The 19,353-nt window shown below is 39.9% G+C and overlaps 1 protein-coding gene across 7 annotated transcripts in view; it reads right to left on the minus strand.

Annotated features, from left to right (window-relative positions):
- Window positions 1-6,312: 6,312 nt before the first annotated feature.
- LOC131439250 (PHD finger protein rhinoceros) overlaps window positions 6,313-19,353 on the minus strand; it is a 31,240-nt gene continuing 18,199 nt past the window's right edge. For all 7 annotated transcript variants that reach the window (XM_058610040.1, XM_058610034.1, XM_058610037.1 and 4 more), the window contains one exon: window positions 6,313-17,936. In XM_058610040.1, coding sequence (XP_058466023.1) covers window positions 8,212-17,936 — 9,725 coding nt within the window. In that variant the 3' untranslated portion in view covers window positions 6,313-8,211. The remainder of the gene's footprint in view (window positions 17,937-19,353) is intronic.

Raw genomic sequence — 19,353 nt, forward strand, 5'->3', positions numbered from 1 at the left:
TTAAATTTTCTGAATCCTGTGGATAGAAAAAGTCGCTCAAACGGATTGTGGAAAAAGCTTATTCGCTTGATAACAATGAGCGAATAATGTTTTTACCCATATATCTAACTCAAGTAAATTGAAAAATTTGTCCAAACACCTTGAAAGTATTTAGAATATGCCAAAAGCATCACAATCTCGTGCTATTAGCATGTATTTGACTCTTCAATAGTACCTAAACAGATTATGAATACTACAAAGAATGGGTTGCTCCTGGTATCTTAAAGCTAAAGCAATATCTTCTAATAAATATGACAAAATACAACAATGAAAGCTGCAGAACCTACACGCCTTTGATTAAAACTACCATTTGGATGACATAAATTGTATTAGATTGGCAACAATACATGAAAAACGCAGAATTTTTTGTATTATAATTTCAAGGTAAGTAAGGTAAGGTAAGGTAAGTTGTAAATTGGCTTCTCTTAAGCAGATCGAACCTTCGGTATCTGATCATAAATGTATCTTTTGTGATCATTTCAATATTAAATTCTATATTGGCACAAATCATAATCTCAAATCTACAAACTGGAATCTTTATTAAAAGTGCTTGACAATCAGATTTCACAGATACCATCCAATAACTGAATTCCCACTAGTGTCACTATTTTTGTACTATTTAATTCCACTATTTCACTGTCACGTTTTTACACTTTCACAAAGTCACTATACTTTAATGAAGCATAAGAAACGTTATAATGCAGATACGTGTATTTCGGAATGTAATTTACATCCTTCTTCAGTGTATCGGTTTTATAAGTTTGTTAAGTTATAAACTAATAAAACCGATACACTCAAGAAGGATGTAAATAACATTCCGAAATACGCGTATCTGTATTGTAACGTTTGTTATAACTTAACTTAAAGTATAGTGACTTTGTGAAAGTGTAATAGCGTGACAGTGAAATAGTGGAATTAAAAGGTACATAAATAGTGACACTATTGAATATATTCCGCTAATAGCTCCAAGTGAAAAATAGTGAATTCCCACTCTAAATTATTTTGGTCCGACGTAAATATTTCTGGATATAATCAAAATAAAGTACATCGTGTCTCAGAGTTTTAAAGATTATTCCATTCTTCAACATAATAAGGTATGAAGTTCATTTTGATTACAACCAAAAATATGAACACCGGGTCAAAATATATTGGAATGGCCAAAATACTTCCTAAATAGGATATTGTTTAAATCGAAGTACTTCCATGTAGGTTTCTTAACAACTTTGTATGTTGAGTACTTGTCAGAATTCAACTATCTTTCCAATACTCACTTTCCAATTTCCAACAATAATTGTTCACCATTCACCAGGTACAATCACCATCACCGACAGCTATTTCTGAGACTTTAAAAGATAGTTACCATTTGGGCACTTTGGGCTCGAAGAATAATGACGATTAAATTGGTCAAACGTTGAAAGTTGAGCGTTTGGCTTCGTACATATCTCCTGGAAAACAGGGATTTTTTCTAGTGTTAATCCAGAAAAGGGTACGGACAATTCAACATATTTTGAAGAAAATTCTTACTTTTAGTCTTGCGACAGGGTTTAATAACAGGTTCTTACTTTTAGTCTTGCGACAGGGTTTAAAAAAGATTTCTCACAAAAGCAATATGCCTGGGAAGTTTTCCTAGACCTAGAACATTGAACGTGTCTTATAATTTAATTCTGGAAGCAGTTTTGATTCCAGTATCAGAAATTAGCATATACATTTAGCATAGCATTTGTTTTGTTAAGCAAAATATTCACCTTGGATTCTCGACTTATGGTTTTGCCGACGATTATAATATTATTATTATTATTATGATTGCCGATATTTGCATAACACTCTTTTGGATTTATGGCACCAAAACACTGCCATCTCTTAAGCAAAGATGTTGTTCGCGGACGATTTGTCCATTTCTTGATTATAGACCAGAGCTTATGCTCGAATTCTAGTTTGCCGTACGAATCGTCACTCTATCGAATAATAGAGTTTTCACATTCGATCGAAATATTCTGATTCGACCAAAATACAGAACAGAGGAGAATAATAATAAAAGCAATAATTTTATTCAAGAGTTGGTGTTTCTAGTTCCAGAATTCATACATGTTCATTTTTATGATACCTACTCGTATACACACGCGAACTAAGTACCTACTCATAGTTCATAACAAGAATAGTTGCAGATAGAACATATGAACTCCGTTCGTCCAAAATGACGATTTTTTTTACAATTTTATAAAAATTTTACTGAAAATATCGTTTCTTTAGTAATACTAAATTAACGCTGCGTCGGTAACTTTAAAATACATTCAAAGCTCAAAACAAGTAATAATTCTTATTGACACCAAGCATACATTTTCGCACGTGCGTTACATCAGGAAATGCTTGCCAACTATACTTCCAACGACTACTCACCGTTCGCAGATGCCGAATCCTTCTCCGAGGCCTGGTAAATGAATGACCATATTCCCGATTGGTTGCCATCAAAACCGGCACATTGATACCAAATTCATAGAACAACTTCGAGCAACGTTCAAACAACTGCAGCTAGTTCATATCTGCGTTTTCAATTGTAAGCGTTCGAGTAGTGGTCAAGAGTTTCCGTGAATCAATTGTGGTCCGGTTTTATCAATACTGCGTTCGGGTGATGGCTAGCTGATAACGTATCACAAACGAACAATCGTTCTTCGTTTCCACGACTTCAACACACCCACCCAGGGCGTTGCTCGCATTCGAGAGGATTTCGCAATGAAAGTGAAACAAAACAGCGGTTGATTATTATTTTCCAATTATGTATTTGCAAGAATAATTTATTTATATTGATTTTGTTGTAAATTTTCCATAATTTACAGAGATTTGAAAGAAAATTAAATATAAAATAATAATAAAATATATTGCGTTTTTTCAATGCATTTTTCTGCTCTTCGTTTCTGTTTAGAGTTACCAGGTCTAATAATAATATTTTGTTACATGATATTTGACATTTACTTGTTCTAAGAAACTTAGAGAGAATATTTTACTCATATTCACAATTTACCTTTCACTTTTGTTACTTGTTGCCATCTGACGTACTTAAATTAATTTAAATTTATCTCCATTGTTTGTTTCAAATTGTCTACTTTTACATGTGTTATGTTATAATTCAACTTCGTCCTGGTAATTAAAGGTATAATACATTGATAGTTACGATTTTCTTAGTCGATTTTTCTCTCTAAAATTTTCAACTGCATTTGTTGTTTTGTTACTTGTCCCTAAAAGATTTTATAGTTCACTTTGTGTATTTTTTCTGTGTTTACTTATATTACATTTTCTTCTCTATCGTTTAGTGTTACTTAATGCTACGCGAAGGAGGGGTTTTCTCATAAATAAATTAAATAGCTTATTTGGACAAACCATGTGTATAGTAATCGTAGACATTGAACGTGTCTTATAATTTAATTCTGGAAGCAGTTTTGATTCCAGTATCAGAAATTAGCATATACATTTAGCATAGCATTTGTTTTGTTAAGCAAAATATTCACCTTGGATTCTCGACTTATGGTTTTGCCGACGATTATAATATTATTATTATTATTATGATTGCCGATATTTGCATAACACTCTTTTGGATTTATGGCACCAAAACACTGCCATCTCTTAAGCAAAGATGTTGTTCGCGGACGATTTGTCCATTTCTTGATTATAGACCAGAGCTTATGCTCGAATTCTAGTTTGCCGTACGAATCGTCACTCTATCGAATAATAGAGTTTTCACATTCGATCGAAATATTCTGATTCGACCAAAATACAGAACAGAGGAGAATAATAATAAAAGCAATAATTTTATTCAAGAGTTGGTGTTTCTAGTTCCAGAATTCATACATGTTCATTTTTATGATACCTACTCGTATACACACGCGAACTAAGTACCTACTCATAGTTCATAACAAGAATAGTTGCAGATAGAACATATGAACTCCGTTCGTCCAAAATGACGATTTTTTTTACAATTTTATAAAAATTTTACTGAAAATATCGTTTCTTTAGTAATACTAAATTAACGCTGCGTCGGTAACTTTAAAATACATTCAAAGCTCAAAACAAGTAATAATTCTTATTGACACCAAGCATACATTTTCGCACGTGCGTTACATCAGGAAATGCTTGCCAACTATACTTCCAACGACTACTCACCGTTCGCAGATGCCGAATCCTTCTCCGAGGCCTGGTAAATGAATGACCATATTCCCGATTGGTTGCCATCAAAACCGGCACATTGATACCAAATTCATAGAACAACTTCGAGCAACGTTCAAACAACTGCAGCTAGTTCATATCTGCGTTTTCAATTGTAAGCGTTCGAGTAGTGGTCAAGAGTTTCCGTGAATCAATTGTGGTCCGGTTTTATCAATACTGCGTTCGGGTGATGGCTAGCTGATAACGTATCACAAACGAACAATCGTTCTTCGTTTCCACGACTTCAACACACCCACCCAGGGCGTTGCTCGCATTCGAGAGGATTTCGCAATGAAAGTGAAACAAAACAGCGGTTGATTATTATTTTCCAATTATGTATTTGCAAGAATAATTTATTTATATTGATTTTGTTGTAAATTTTCCATAATTTACAGAGATTTGAAAGAAAATTAAATATAAAATAATAATAAAATATATTGCGTTTTTTCAATGCATTTTTCTGCTCTTCGTTTCTGTTTAGAGTTACCAGGTCTAATAATAATATTTTGTTACATGATATTTGACATTTACTTGTTCTAAGAAACTTAGAGAGAATATTTTACTCATATTCACAATTTACCTTTCACTTTTGTTACTTGTTGCCATCTGACGTACTTAAATTAATTTAAATTTATCTCCATTGTTTGTTTCAAATTGTCTACTTTTACATGTGTTATGTTATAATTCAACTTCGTCCTGGTAATTAAAGGTATAATACATTGATAGTTACGATTTTCTTAGTCGATTTTTCTCTCTAAAATTTTCAACTGCATTTGTTGTTTTGTTACTTGTCCCTAAAAGATTTTATAGTTCACTTTGTGTATTTTTTCTGTGTTTACTTATATTACATTTTCTTCTCTATCGTTTAGTGTTACTTAATGCTACGCGAAGGAGGGGTTTTCTCATAAATAAATTAAATAGCTTATTTGGACAAACCATGTGTATAGTAATCGTAGACATTGAACGTGTCTTATAATTTAATTCTGGAAGCAGTTTTGATTCCAGTATCAGAAATTAGCATATACATTTAGCATAGCATTTGTTTTGTTAAGCAAAATATTCACCTTGGATTCTCGACTTATGGTTTTGCCGACGATTATAATATTATTATTATTATTATGATTGCCGATATTTGCATAACACTCTTTTGGATTTATGGCACCAAAACACTGCCATCTCTTAAGCAAAGATGTTGTTCGCGGACGATTTGTCCATTTCTTGATTATAGACCAGAGCTTATGCTCGAATTCTAGTTTGCCGTACGAATCGTCACTCTATCGAATAATAGAGTTTTCACATTCGATCGAAATATTCTGATTCGACCAAAATACAGAACAGAGGAGAATAATAATAAAAGCAATAATTTTATTCAAGAGTTGGTGTTTCTAGTTCCAGAATTCATACATGTTCATTTTTATGATACCTACTCGTATACACACGCGAACTAAGTACCTACTCATAGTTCATAACAAGAATAGTTGCAGATAGAACATATGAACTCCGTTCGTCCAAAATGACGATTTTTTTTACAATTTTATAAAAATTTTACTGAAAATATCGTTTCTTTAGTAATACTAAATTAACGCTGCGTCGGTAACTTTAAAATACATTCAAAGCTCAAAACAAGTAATAATTCTTATTGACACCAAGCATACATTTTCGCACGTGCGTTACATCAGGAAATGCTTGCCAACTATACTTCCAACGACTACTCACCGTTCGCAGATGCCGAATCCTTCTCCGAGGCCTGGTAAATGAATGACCATATTCCCGATTGGTTGCCATCAAAACCGGCACATTGATACCAAATTCATAGAACAACTTCGAGCAACGTTCAAACAACTGCAGCTAGTTCATATCTGCGTTTTCAATTGTAAGCGTTCGAGTAGTGGTCAAGAGTTTCCGTGAATCAATTGTGGTCCGGTTTTATCAATACTGCGTTCGGGTGATGGCTAGCTGATAACGTATCACAAACGAACAATCGTTCTTCGTTTCCACGACTTCAACACACCCACCCAGGGCGTTGCTCGCATTCGAGAGGATTTCGCAATGAAAGTGAAACAAAACAGCGGTTGATTATTATTTTCCAATTATGTATTTGCAAGAATAATTTATTTATATTGATTTTGTTGTAAATTTTCCATAATTTACAGAGATTTGAAAGAAAATTAAATATAAAATAATAATAAAATATATTGCGTTTTTTCAATGCATTTTTCTGCTCTTCGTTTCTGTTTAGAGTTACCAGGTCTAATAATAATATTTTGTTACATGATATTTGACATTTACTTGTTCTAAGAAACTTAGAGAGAATATTTTACTCATATTCACAATTTACCTTTCACTTTTGTTACTTGTTGCCATCTGACGTACTTAAATTAATTTAAATTTATCTCCATTGTTTGTTTCAAATTGTCTACTTTTACATGTGTTATGTTATAATTCAACTTCGTCCTGGTAATTAAAGGTATAATACATTGATAGTTACGATTTTCTTAGTCGATTTTTCTCTCTAAAATTTTCAACTGCATTTGTTGTTTTGTTACTTGTCCCTAAAAGATTTTATAGTTCACTTTGTGTATTTTTTCTGTGTTTACTTATATTACATTTTCTTCTCTATCGTTTAGTGTTACTTAATGCTACGCGAAGGAGGGGTTTTCTCATAAATAAATTAAATAGCTTATTTGGACAAACCATGTGTATAGTAATCGTAGGCATTACGACACAAAAATTAATACTAATCGTAACTGAAGGTTTTTGTTTTCCTTTACTATCGATTTTTATTCAATATTTTCTTTCTTAGAATTTATTTTAGCTAATGTGTTTCATTTGAACAAGGTGAAACTTCCTTTTTCTTTTTCGCTACTATACTGTACACACATGCAATAGATGTTTGCATTTCTTTTCCTTAAACGGTATAAAACAAAACTTGATTTCTTAAAATTACAGCAGCTCTTGAACTAGCTTCATATGTACATAATAATGTGTTCTCGATTCTCGCAATGTGGTTTATTTAGTGGAGCAATCACCGTTCCTTTTTTTTGTTTTTGGTTCCGGTAAGAAAAGTTTCGGTCGCATCCATGCTGCTACGCAGAAGATATTTACATAAAACAATGGATGGGACCAATTTATACGTACAATCTCATTGTGCTATTTTCACACCCGACCAAATTAACAACAGCAACTGTTATACGCACACATAGACACTAGCTTTTTTGGTTACCCAGCAAAGCGTCTTCATTCGAGATCGATTGAATTTTGCACTTTTCTTCTTCTTACACTATTCGAAAATAGACGCACAAGAAGTTCCTGTGTTACAAATGTATTCCTTTTTTGCCAGTGGGTAGTCTCGGTAAACGGGAAATAGCTAACGGAGGGCCGAACATTGTCCGGTAGTTGTTGATAAAAGTAACTAACGTTTTGTTTTATTTTGCGCTATAAACTACAGTAAGTTTTCGTTTTCCCAGCTCTATTGTTTTTTGTTTTTTTTTTTTACTTTTGTGAGTTTTTTTAAACTGAGTCACACCTTGTAAATTTTATCTTCTTCTAGATATTGTATATATCAGTAACGTTGCGTAGCAAACCACTTTTTTCTTTAAATTCTGATTGACTATATACATACGGAGACTTTAGAGTACCCTTACTGAATTAAGTGCGTCAAATTTGAACAAATGAGGTTTTTGGTCTAAAATATAAAATAAATCAAAACAAAATAGACCGTGTGTGTACTGTCGTCTCTCACAAAAAGAAAACACGTTAAAAAGTAGAAATCTGTATAAAACAAAATAGGTTCGCTTTGAAGTAGCGAGCGAATAGTTTCCTACAGGATCTTGTTTTGCTTGAATGTCTCTTACAAAGACCTCAAATTTGTTAACACATCTAATTTTAAAAAAGTACCAACAGTAAAACAATATTCACAATGAAACTGGAGAGATTTGCACAATAAAACATTTACACGACTATTTACATAAACCGTCATCTCACTTCACAATCTTTTGCAGCCGTCGACAATTCATGCTGTTGCGATTGCTGTAATTGTGGTTGCGATTGTTGTTCCTGTTGTGGATGTTGTTGTTCTTGTTGTTGTTGTTGCTGTTGCTGTTGCTGTTGCTGTGGAAGATATCCCCCAAATGGGCCAAATTTGATTCCGCCGCTATTATTACCACCACTAACGGCATTGTTGAAAGACATAGTGGGGACGGTATTAGTGGAAGAAGTAAACGAAGACATTGCACCTAGATCGACTGTTTTGCACAATTCCAGCGTTGGAAGTAAATCTAACAGAGAGGGATCCCGATCCGAATGAACCAAACTGCTGAATTTAGGGGATGTGGAATCTCTTATCGAAGGGGGAACAACACTTAAATTGATGGTTTCTGTGTTCAGCGGAATATCCAACTTTGGCAGTACAATGTTCAATGTTTTGGTTTCTTCACAAGATTCCGACAGATGTTTATTGAGTGGCTGGTCCCCAGCAGAACGCTCGTTTTTCGAAGACATTATGTACCCGCTGCCGGATAAATTTCTGGCCAATTTCAGCCGGATCGGTGTTATCAATGGTTTTACAACGCCACTACTACAATTGCTGCTGTCATTGCTGTTGTGCAAATCCGCTAGATCTATAGCTAGTGGATCCGTTTCCGGTGAATTTAATTGACTCCGAGTTGAATCCAACAGTGGAACATTCATCGCATCATCGCTGGCAGGTTTTTTCACACCTAACCGTATGACAATTCGTGGTGCATCCTCAGCTTTGTTGATGATCTCTACTTTGTCCAATTTTTCACCCTTCTCTTTTTTGTGCTTCTTTTCCTTCTTGCGTTTTTTGTGCTCTCGGTCCCGCTCCTTGTCTTTATTTTTATGTTTTTTCGCCCTTCGTCCCTCCTCTTCATCGTCGAACATCATCTGTTCGGCGAACATCATCGCATCGCGTCGCAAATCTTCCAGGCTGGGAGGTGCCATCGTGGCAAGCCGTTTTTTCGGTGGGCGTATTCGATCGCTGTACGAACCGGAGGCCTCCATCACGTCGGAACCGATTTTGATCTTCAGTTTGGGAGCCGCCTGCGGCTGATTCATTGCCGTAACCGTGGCCGTCCGATTGTTTCGTGATCGTCGCTTAACAGCCGGTGGAACATCCACCGTCAGATTGCTTGTGGACCCATTGCTTCCGGTGGAACCAACACTTCGTCGTCGTTCCATAATATCATGTTCCGTAGGTGCCAGCCCACGCAGCTCTCGTGACATGTTCGACGAAAGCTTCTTACGTTTCTTAAAGTCAACTCCTCCGTAATCTTTGTAGTCATCTCTGGTTGGCATCGTACAAAGAGAATCAACTGCCTTGGGAATGCCAACCGTTCTACTGATTGCGGTGGTCAATGATAAGCTGGGATTCTGATCCACTACTTGCAGACCTGTCTGATCGTCGTGGTTCATATCCTGGGTCCAGTACTGCCGGAGCAACTCTTTCTTGCGCATTCGTCTTAGGTTGGATGATCCAGCGCCTACATTTACTGTTAACGGCGTTGACATGATTGGAACATTTAGACTAGATTCCATCACACTAGATTGCTGCAGGGTAGTAGTCGAAGATGACGAACTATTGTCCAACTGCGCTAATGGTCCCTTGATTTTCAGTTTCATGATATTCCGAGAATCCGCCAGTGAAACTTTAGTTGTTATACTATCGGAATCGTTAGTTTCTTCTTGAGGTTGTTCGATTGGATCTAATGCGGTCGGCAGCGCTGTTACCGCCGATACTAATCCGCTAGGCAACGACAGGGCCGTTATACTAGAAGAATTATGAGGAAGAACTACCTGGGCCAACGTCGCAGACGCTGGTGGTGTTGAGTCAACCTTATTGTTACTAGCTTTCAAAGCCGACTGTAGCTCGTTCTCCATATCTTCATCAATGTCGGCCAGCGTTTGGTCAGCAGTGCCACTGGCGAATGCTCCCAGCAAATGATTATTGTACGCATCGGTGTTGGTGGAAGAATCGAACCCACTGTTGTAAGTCCGCATGTCAACAGGACCCGGGAGCACCGTTTGGACCATGTCCTGCAGACTAGTGCTGACACTAGGTTGTGTCACATTGATGTCTGCTCCCGTTACTATTCCCGAGCTTAGACTAGGAGGTAATGAAGTCGGTGTGAACGTAGTTCGGCTTTGTTTCGTTCCAAGGGTGCTACCAGATTGCGAAGAATAAAGATTCAGACTTGAAAATTTTGGCGATTTGGAAGGTTCGCGAGTTGTACGGAACGTATCCTGAAGACGACAATCGATCGAACGCCTTCGATCGCGCATATCCCTCAGTTTCTCCATACTGTTGCACGCCAAATCCTCATCAAAGTCCGGATCGTACACTGTCCCGATCAGTTTGGTATGGATCGTTCCACCAACAAAGTCGTTATAGTCATTGTGCGACAACTGTGGAATAAAACTGATCTGTTGTCGACCACCACGACCCTGTCTTCCGTTTTTACCTTTCCCTGCAACCGCACCACGTTGGTTTGTGTTGTTCGTGCGCGGCCCTCGTGGCCCCCGCTTGGCACCACCTTCGGGTTTCGATGGTTTCCCGCGCAACGGATCTGCCAGCGGTTGTGGTTGTTGCGCTTTGAGATCGTACGTTTTGGGACTTTTTCCGGGACTAATGTTTGGAGATTTCATGTGACCCAACGCAACCGATGTGTCGTTGGTTTGGTTTTGAATGCGGGACGATGATCGCGATGATTTGGTAGGTGATTTCTTTGCCACACTGTTCTGGTCCAAGGACTGCAATATACCGACACCATCTTGCTGTGGAGTTCGTTGTTGTTGTTGCATCTGTGGTGTTTGGGGCGCTATCATGGCAGGCGAATGATTCATCATGAAGTTATGCTCGGGAGTTGGTTGTTGCTGATTGCTAGGTGAGACCATTGCCGCCAACGGAGAAGCAGCCATCTGCGAAGTCATTGGTTGTTTCTGCTGCTGTGGCGTCGGTGGCGATACAATAGCTTCCGTTAAAGCCATATTGTGTGATGACGAGGTAAATGTTGCGCCGCAGAGATTGTTGGCTGTTGACAGTTCGTCTGGTTTACCACCAGCACCACGAGCCACTGTCGTGGGTTGCTGCAAAGGTGTCGAAGGTTGCTGCTGCTGCTGTTGTTGTTGTTGTTGTTGTTGTGGCTGACCTCCAGCCGCCGCTGTTGGTAGCATCGGATGATGTGGTTGTTGCTGTTGTTTACCAGACGAGAAGTTTGAGGCGAAATTCGGTGGAAACATTGCAGCACCAGGTGATGGAAAGGGAACCTGTACGTTAGTCGGTGGGAATAAAGCCACAGCGCCAGGATACTGCGAGGTTTCGTTGAAGTTGTACTGCTCCAACGGATTCATACTGTTTGGTGGCTGCGGTTGTTGTTGTTGCTGCTGCTGTTGAGGTTGAGATTGTGGCAACTGGTTCTGGATATCCATAAAGTTGTTGAGATCATTCAGTTTATTGCGATGATTATTTGCGTTAAGATCGTGCTGTTGCTGTTGTTGTTGTTGTTGCTGCTGTTTGAGCAACATATTCGCCTTTTCCTGCATCACAGAGCATTCGTGTTTCTTTTGATTCGGCATCATATCATTCCAGCGACGCTGTTGCTGCAAGTTTTCAAACAGTAATGAGGTAGCTTCATTTTGATTGGCGACATTTTTTATGGTCTGCATAAAGTCCAGCTCCGGTAGTTGATTGATGTCATCCAAATGAGAGTGTTGCGATTGATGATGGTGATGGTTAGTCTGCTGAGGTACCATACTATCGAATAAACCTGATACCTGTGCACTAATGTGTGATTGTTGTTTCTGGTTACCCGAACTGGATTGATTGTTGAGCATGGCTGCTGTTTCCATGCAGCTGGGAGGCTGTGATTGTTGCTGGTGAAGCATTCTTCGATTATCGTTGATTGTGGCAGGTAGTGGTTGCTGTTGTTGGTTATGATCTTGCAACATTGATGGAGGTACCCAACGCTCGTCAGACGGTCTGCTAGTGAGATGATCCAAGTGGCCATCTTTCAAATTCTTCTTGCTGTGATGAACCGAACCTTCGACGGCATCATTCGAGTTGTACTTGTAATAATCAACGTCGTTGTTCGGTTTACTTTTCTCTAGTGCTTGGGCAATCGCAGGAATGTCTTTACTACTGGCATTATAATCCAAAGCAGCCGGTTGACTGACTGTTTCAAATAGTTTGGCATCATCATAAGGTATAATTTCAGAACGAGAATCTTTACTTTCGTCCTGCTTCTGATCATGGCCTACACTCGTAACTTTCTTGTATTTTTGTCTAAGTTTTTCCACGAGGTTAAGCGTTTCTCGCTGGGTATCTTCTTTGCCATCCTCCATAAATGGGAAGTTCAGAGGGGGATTTAAACCAAATGTATCGTCCGTAACCGATTCATTTACCGCCGGCAACGATAGTAAGTCGAATATCGACTGACACAAACCACCCGTTGTATTCAATCCAGCATCCTTGGAAGCCAAATTATTGCTACTGCTAATGGTACTACTGTTAGTGAAATTGTTCATAATGTTGCTCATACTGTTCGTGGTAGTTGGAATGTTGTGCATACTTGAAGGTGCTTGGAAAGACGGGGATGTGACGGGAACAGCAGCCATCGCCAGTGACTCTAACTCAAATTGTTTTCTTTCCTCTACTGCGGGCAAAGTGGACTCACTGTTGCGCTCTGTAATCGGTTGCGCGGATGATAATGATTGCAAAGACTCACTAGCGAACACTTTCTTATCTTCCTCCAGTTCTTTATCATTACCAACCATATTTTTCCTATTCGCTTTGGCATCATTCGAGGCATCTTCCACTATCACAACATCGCGACCATCATTCGACCTGGAATCATCCACCAGTGATATGATCTCAATATCCTTCTTGCTATCAACCAGTTGGTCTGTTGATTTTTCTTTGCTATCAGCTGATTCTTTTTCTCTTGTAATGACCGGTAGTTTGACGTCAACTTTTTCTTCAACCAAAACATCTTTTTTGTCGGTGTCAAATAATCCCTCCGTACCACATTTGTCATCTAGATTTGGAATATTTGAGTATTTTTCAGGGTTACTGCTACTAATAAATCCGGACCTAGCACCGCTATCTTTTTTGTCATCGATTTTTACTCGACTGAGCACAAGATTTTCCGACATCAAAATATTATCCCTCTTATCTTCTTTCTTGGTAGCATCTGTTCCGAAGGGAGAATTTCGTGTCACGGCTAAATCATCTTCCTTCTTACCACTACTACTTCGAGATGACGAATCGTCAATGAGTATTATATCTTCCTTTTCACTGCGAGAGGTATTAGAAAGACCCCGGCTACGGTTACTGTAACTGTCATGCTTTTCGCCACGAACCGATGCATCCGGTTCCTTTCGAGATGTTTTCTGATTTCGAACGGACGGTGAGGTTACATCTTTTCCTGTGGTAACGGCTGTCGTCCGATCAGCATCCACACTTATTGCTTGTTGCTCAGCTCTCGAAGCAGCAACTTCTTTTTCGGTTGCTGTTGCTTTCTTCGACGAATCAGTGGCCTTTGATCGGTGAGTTACCACCGACTGTTCGGCAATTACTGTAGCCTTTTCGGAAACTGTCGTTTTTACAGCGACGAATGCTTTCTCGGCGGCTGCAGCAGCAGCAGCCGCCGCTTTCTCGGCTGCTGCTGCTTTCTTAGTAACCGTTGCTTTCTCGGCAGCTGTTGGTTTTTCTTTTTGAACCGCCCCAACCTTTTCGGCAGATTTCTTTTTCTGTTGCTCCTCCTTGATCATCTTTTCTGCTTCGGCGGCCAACCGATCTTTTTCCTTTCGTTCCCGTTCAAAGTCTACATAAACTGACTTTCGACGATCTCGAATCGATGCTGGTTTGCTGGTAGCACTGTTTGATTCTGTTGTCGGTGCAACCGACTTAGCATCATTTGTCGTCGTTACGAGACACGAGTTGCGCCGGTTTTGAATCATTTTACCACCAGTGACATTCTTAGAATGATTTCCCGATTTGAGCAAGTCAGCAGCTCGGGATCGATCGTGAGGCATTTTGATGTCTTTGACGGGTAGTGTAGATTTTGAGGACGTAATGCTGCTGCCACTTGTCGGCTGAGGTTCGATGGGTACGGTCGAAGCCTTGCCCGGTTCTCGGTAGCCAGTGGCACTACCAACTGTTTTGTTCGGAACTGGTGAGTGTGATTCTCTTTTAGCGGCAGCTGAAGCCTTATCAGCTGCACGTAAGGCTGCATTCGCTGTAGAAGATTTGTTTGTTGTTGTTGTTGCTGCTGCTGCCGCCGTTTGTTTCTTGCCGGACTCGGACTCCTTGCGACCGATCTGCTTCTTGGGACTAGTATCTCGTCTTGGCGTGAGGGTTTTCCTTCTGCCATCTTTCGTTTGTAATCGCGTCGAGTCATCGCTCTGACTGCTGCTGGAGTCGGAATCGCTATCAGACGAGGAAGAACTGGAACCAGACTCGGAAGATTTACTCTTGTCAAGAAAGGGCATCTGCCGGTCTGTTTTCCGCACGGCCGCAGTCTCCGTTTTGCCAGCAAGAGACGCTGAAACACCCTTGGAAGATGCTGCTGCTGCTGCAATAGCAGCTTTAGTTTGTAACGGAGCTCCAGCTGTCTTCTTGCTGTCGTTCTCATCTTCCTCTTCATCGCTATCCGAACCAGAGCTACTAGAGCTAGAACACGACGACGAACTAGTTTCGGAACTGGAACTACTAGATGTGGTAGAAAGTTTCTTTTCCTCCTTCCTGCTTGTCGTGGTGCTGGGAATGGGAGCCTTGGTGGAAACTTTTGACTTTTGTTCTTCGGTAACGACTGGCACTGCGGATGGTGCCGATGCAGCAGCCGTAGCATCGGCTGGTTTTCCCATGCCACTTTTAATGTGCTCGGCGGCTTTCTTTGCAGCCTGACGTTGAGGTACATACGCCAGGATATCAAGTATTGAAGCTTCTTTGGAACTTTCTCGCATTTTTTCCACCATCGCCTTTTCTTTTTCTGTTTCATCACCCAGTGCCTTCTGTGCTGCCTTTTCCTTGAGTGATAGTTTCTCTCGTTTTTCCTTGTCTGCCGGTCTCTCCTTGTCAATTGATTGTTGCTTTGGTGCCGGTTCAACAGATGATTGAAGTTGCTGTTTCGTAGCTTTACTGTTATTTCTTTTTGCCGCAGCAGTTACTTTTTGTGGTGTATCGGACACAATTTCTTTCGCCTGTTTACTGCTATTGCCAGCAGCTGTCACCTTCATCTCAGCATCTTTTGTACCGCTGCCTGTACTTATTCCACTGCTCGTACTACTACTACTAGTACTACTGTTGCTTCCAGTACTGCTGATGGAACTTGTACTTCCAGTACTACTGCTGCTACTACTGCTGGAACTGCTACTGCTACTGCTACTACTACTACTAGACACAGCGTCACGACCTTCTTTAACCTCCTTTTTGGTGACGGACGACGGTTGACTGATGTTGGAAGTAACCGGCATAGTTGATTGCACTGGTACGGCCACGTTGGTTTTCATCAAGTTCTCAGAAGCCTTTTTGGCGGCTTCCCGCTGAGGTACCACAAGGAAGTCAGTAGAAAACTCTTTCTTGTTCGATTGCTTAACTGTTTCCTTCTCCTGCTTTTTTCGTGCGATGGTCCCGCTTTCCTTGTTAGATTTGTTCGTTGAACCATAACTACTACTGGTACTACTATTACTACTACTAGCTGCCGGTATCGCTGTAACACTGACTTGTTCTGCAGATGCTTTTTTAATTTCTGCTTTGGTTTGCACCGAACCCGAGGGAGCTGCGGACACCGATGCTATGGTCGCAGTTGCCGCTTTCAGAGATTTGACCGGTGAGAGGGACTTCTGCTTGAGTCTGTCCGCTTCCGCTAGATTAAACTCTTTCATAGCTGCTTTGGTGCGGAACGGATGTTGCTGTGAATCGCTTGCAGTATTATCAGTCTTGTCTTTATCGGTACTATCCGAATCGGAGTAGATGTGCAACATTTTTTTGTTCGCATAAACATTTTGTGCACCAGACTGACTACCGCTGCGTGGCACAATTGGTACAATCTCATCACTATCGTTGGAGTCGGATAGGTGCATTCGATCGTCCACCAACTCTCGCTCCATTTGTCGTAGTGATTGATTGCGCGATTGGTTGCCCTTCTTAGATTGTGGAGTCTCTGTCATACCTGCTACCGGCTTCAGTCGTTCATTTCCTTCGTCTTCGCTTGAACTAGCAATCGACGTGGCGCGGGTTTTCTCGGCTGATGAGCTAACTTTTCTTCGCTTCCGATCTGCAGCTTTAGTTTGGCGTGCCTTCTTCTTTGTTACCGGTGGTAGATTTTTCTTAACATCGTCCTCCTCCGCAGAACTAGCACTTGTGGTCATGTTCCTTCGCGACCGTGTGTCACTCTCACTAGAAATGTCGCTAATACTCCGCCGTGCGGCACCATTGATGTACGTCCGTTTGTTATCCTGTTTGTTGGCGATCTGTCGCGGATGGGTAATTTTACTCATGCCGTTAATGTCCGTAGGTTTTTTATTATTGCTAGCACCAACACTCTCTTCTTTTTCTTTACCATGCTGCTGCTGTTGCTGCTGTTTACGATTATTTATCTTACTGTTGCTTCCCGAACTGCTGCTACTATGTACACCAATTATACGTTCTAACATATCTTCTAAACTCAGTACTGCCCTATTACTAACGGAATCACTTGAATAAAGTCTATCATATATCGTAGGACCGTGGTTCGCTTGCATAATAACATCAATAGTAGATTCGTCTAGAGGTTTCTTATCAGTTGCCCGCTGACACAGGGAAGCAATCTGTTTGTGAAAGGTCTGTTCCCGCATACGGAAAAATGAACGCGACAACTTCTCACGCCGACTGACCATGTAGCACAGATTACGAACCCGTTCGAGGTCTTGACGCAAGTGGACGAACATTTTCATTTTCTCCAAATCGTCCGCCTGTTCTTGGTTCTGAGCCACCATGTCCACATCGTCAGTCTTAGGTGGTAAGAGTGGACGATTATGACCGGATTTGCGTTTCAATATCCAATAGTTATAAATGTAATGAATAGCTTCCTGATCAACATCTAACAAATGACAACTAATATCTTTAACACTAACATGCTTATCAAATTCTGCTTCTATTTCCTGCATGCGTTGAGCCCGCGCTTGGTTGCGTTCCTCTGAGGTCATGTCTTTACGTTTCTTTCGTTTCACCTCCCCACTGCTGACAGTTTCATCGTCGGTGGCCGAGCCGGTGTTGTTGTTGGAATTTTTATTATCACGTTTACCTTTATGGACGCCGTGCTTTTGACAGTACGAGCGCAGCTTGACCCCATCCTCGGCGTTCTCGTCCTCGATAATTGCACGCATCTCGAGCCCATGCTGAAAGGCGCACGTTACGTGGTAAGCCGTCTTACAGGTCTTCACCGAACACTGTATGCAGGCTCCCACCCGTTCCCGACAGAGGACACATATCAGTGCCCATCGGCTGGTTGGTATGCTGGAGATTTTCGTGATTGGTTCCATCCGATCAACGGAACCAATGCTGACTTCGGGTATCCACAGAGCACAGGAAACATGGGCCCACTTCTGACCGGACCGAGTGGATTTCATCGCACCGCCCTTATTCGGACAGAGTACACAGTCCGGTTTCTGACCCATGGAGCATGTTCGACACATCCATTGACCTGTTGAGCGTAGAAGGAAAAGGGCGGATGTTATTTGATTGTGTTACTTGTTAAAGCATATAAACTCAATATCGAAGTCAGTACAGTCAGATTATGTAATTCCTTTTGTTTTTTTTGTTTGATTGTTGAAACTAGTGATAGACAAAAAGTTGATTTCGAAGAACGGTTCAGAACTGGACAGTTCTACCGAAAGAACTAGTTCTCCTGAGCCGTTCATTTGTTTTTCAGAAATTTTGTATGTTCCTGAAAACCCCATACTGGAGCAAATAATTATATTTCGTTGGTAACAAACTATTCAACAATGAATGCAGTGACTTTCTTGCATGTATTTAAAGGAGCAATCGTTACCTTTTGTGCAGTTTTTCAGAGGTCATTAAATGTATACAATTTTTACTGCAAGCTACGACCGTTTTGAAATATACAGCTAATAATACACTATCTTATAGTATTCAACAACTTCTATTTCTTTTCAAAGGCTAGAGAACTATCGTCCTTCAACAAAAAAACATTTGTATACTCATTCTTCCCGAAGAACTAGTTCTTTTGAATTGTTCCCGAACTTGCCCATCTCTAGTGCTTATGCCAAATAAGTTTATGCCATATTACCTGTAAGCCAAATGACCGTATGCAAAACAAGCGTATACCAAATGACCGGACTGTTCTGAATGATTGGATAGATATCGTTCACTTTACTCAAGTAAATATAAATCTACTATCTAGAGCCGCTGCGTTATTTAATTATTATCAAAAGACACAATGTGAAAAGAACAGAACATAAATGATATTCGTTTATAAAAAAAACCTAAGACTTAATCTAGATGAAATGGTAACAAGAGGCAAGTAAGGTAATAATAGAAAAAAAAACAATATAAAACCTGTTTTAATCTACCTAGTGGTGTAATGATGCCTTTCTCATATCAATCATACTACCACATATGTATAATACTGTGGTATTCTTCAAAACAATTTTCTTTGATTCCGGAATAACCGGAATCGTTTTGTTTAGCAGTTTACTGATAATGACTAAACTTTTAACACACTTTATTCTATAATTCCGGAACCGGAAATCGAATTCGGATGAAACTCAAGAATTCCGCGTGGTACTATAGGACCTTTTATTCGAACCTACGTCCGTGAAAATCGGTCAAACCATCGCTGAAACAAGTGAGTGAGATCCATTTCGGAAAATATGACTACTATTTCCGGTGCCTACGGAATCGGAAACCAGGAGCCAGGACAGCCGGAATCGGTTTGTTTGGCTGTCTACTGATAATGACTATCGAATTGAAATTGAGTGATTTTGAGGAGAGTTTAGAGAATTTTTTACGTTTTATGTTTCGCATCTTTAAGTGATGGTACATAATTTTCAAGACACTTTAAATTCAGAAGTTTTGTATAGGACCATAAGAACCGGAAC

This window comes from Malaya genurostris, chromosome 3 (genome assembly GCF_030247185.1).
Source record: "Malaya genurostris strain Urasoe2022 chromosome 3, Malgen_1.1, whole genome shotgun sequence".
Lineage (NCBI taxonomy): Eukaryota > Metazoa > Arthropoda > Insecta > Diptera > Culicidae > Malaya > Malaya genurostris.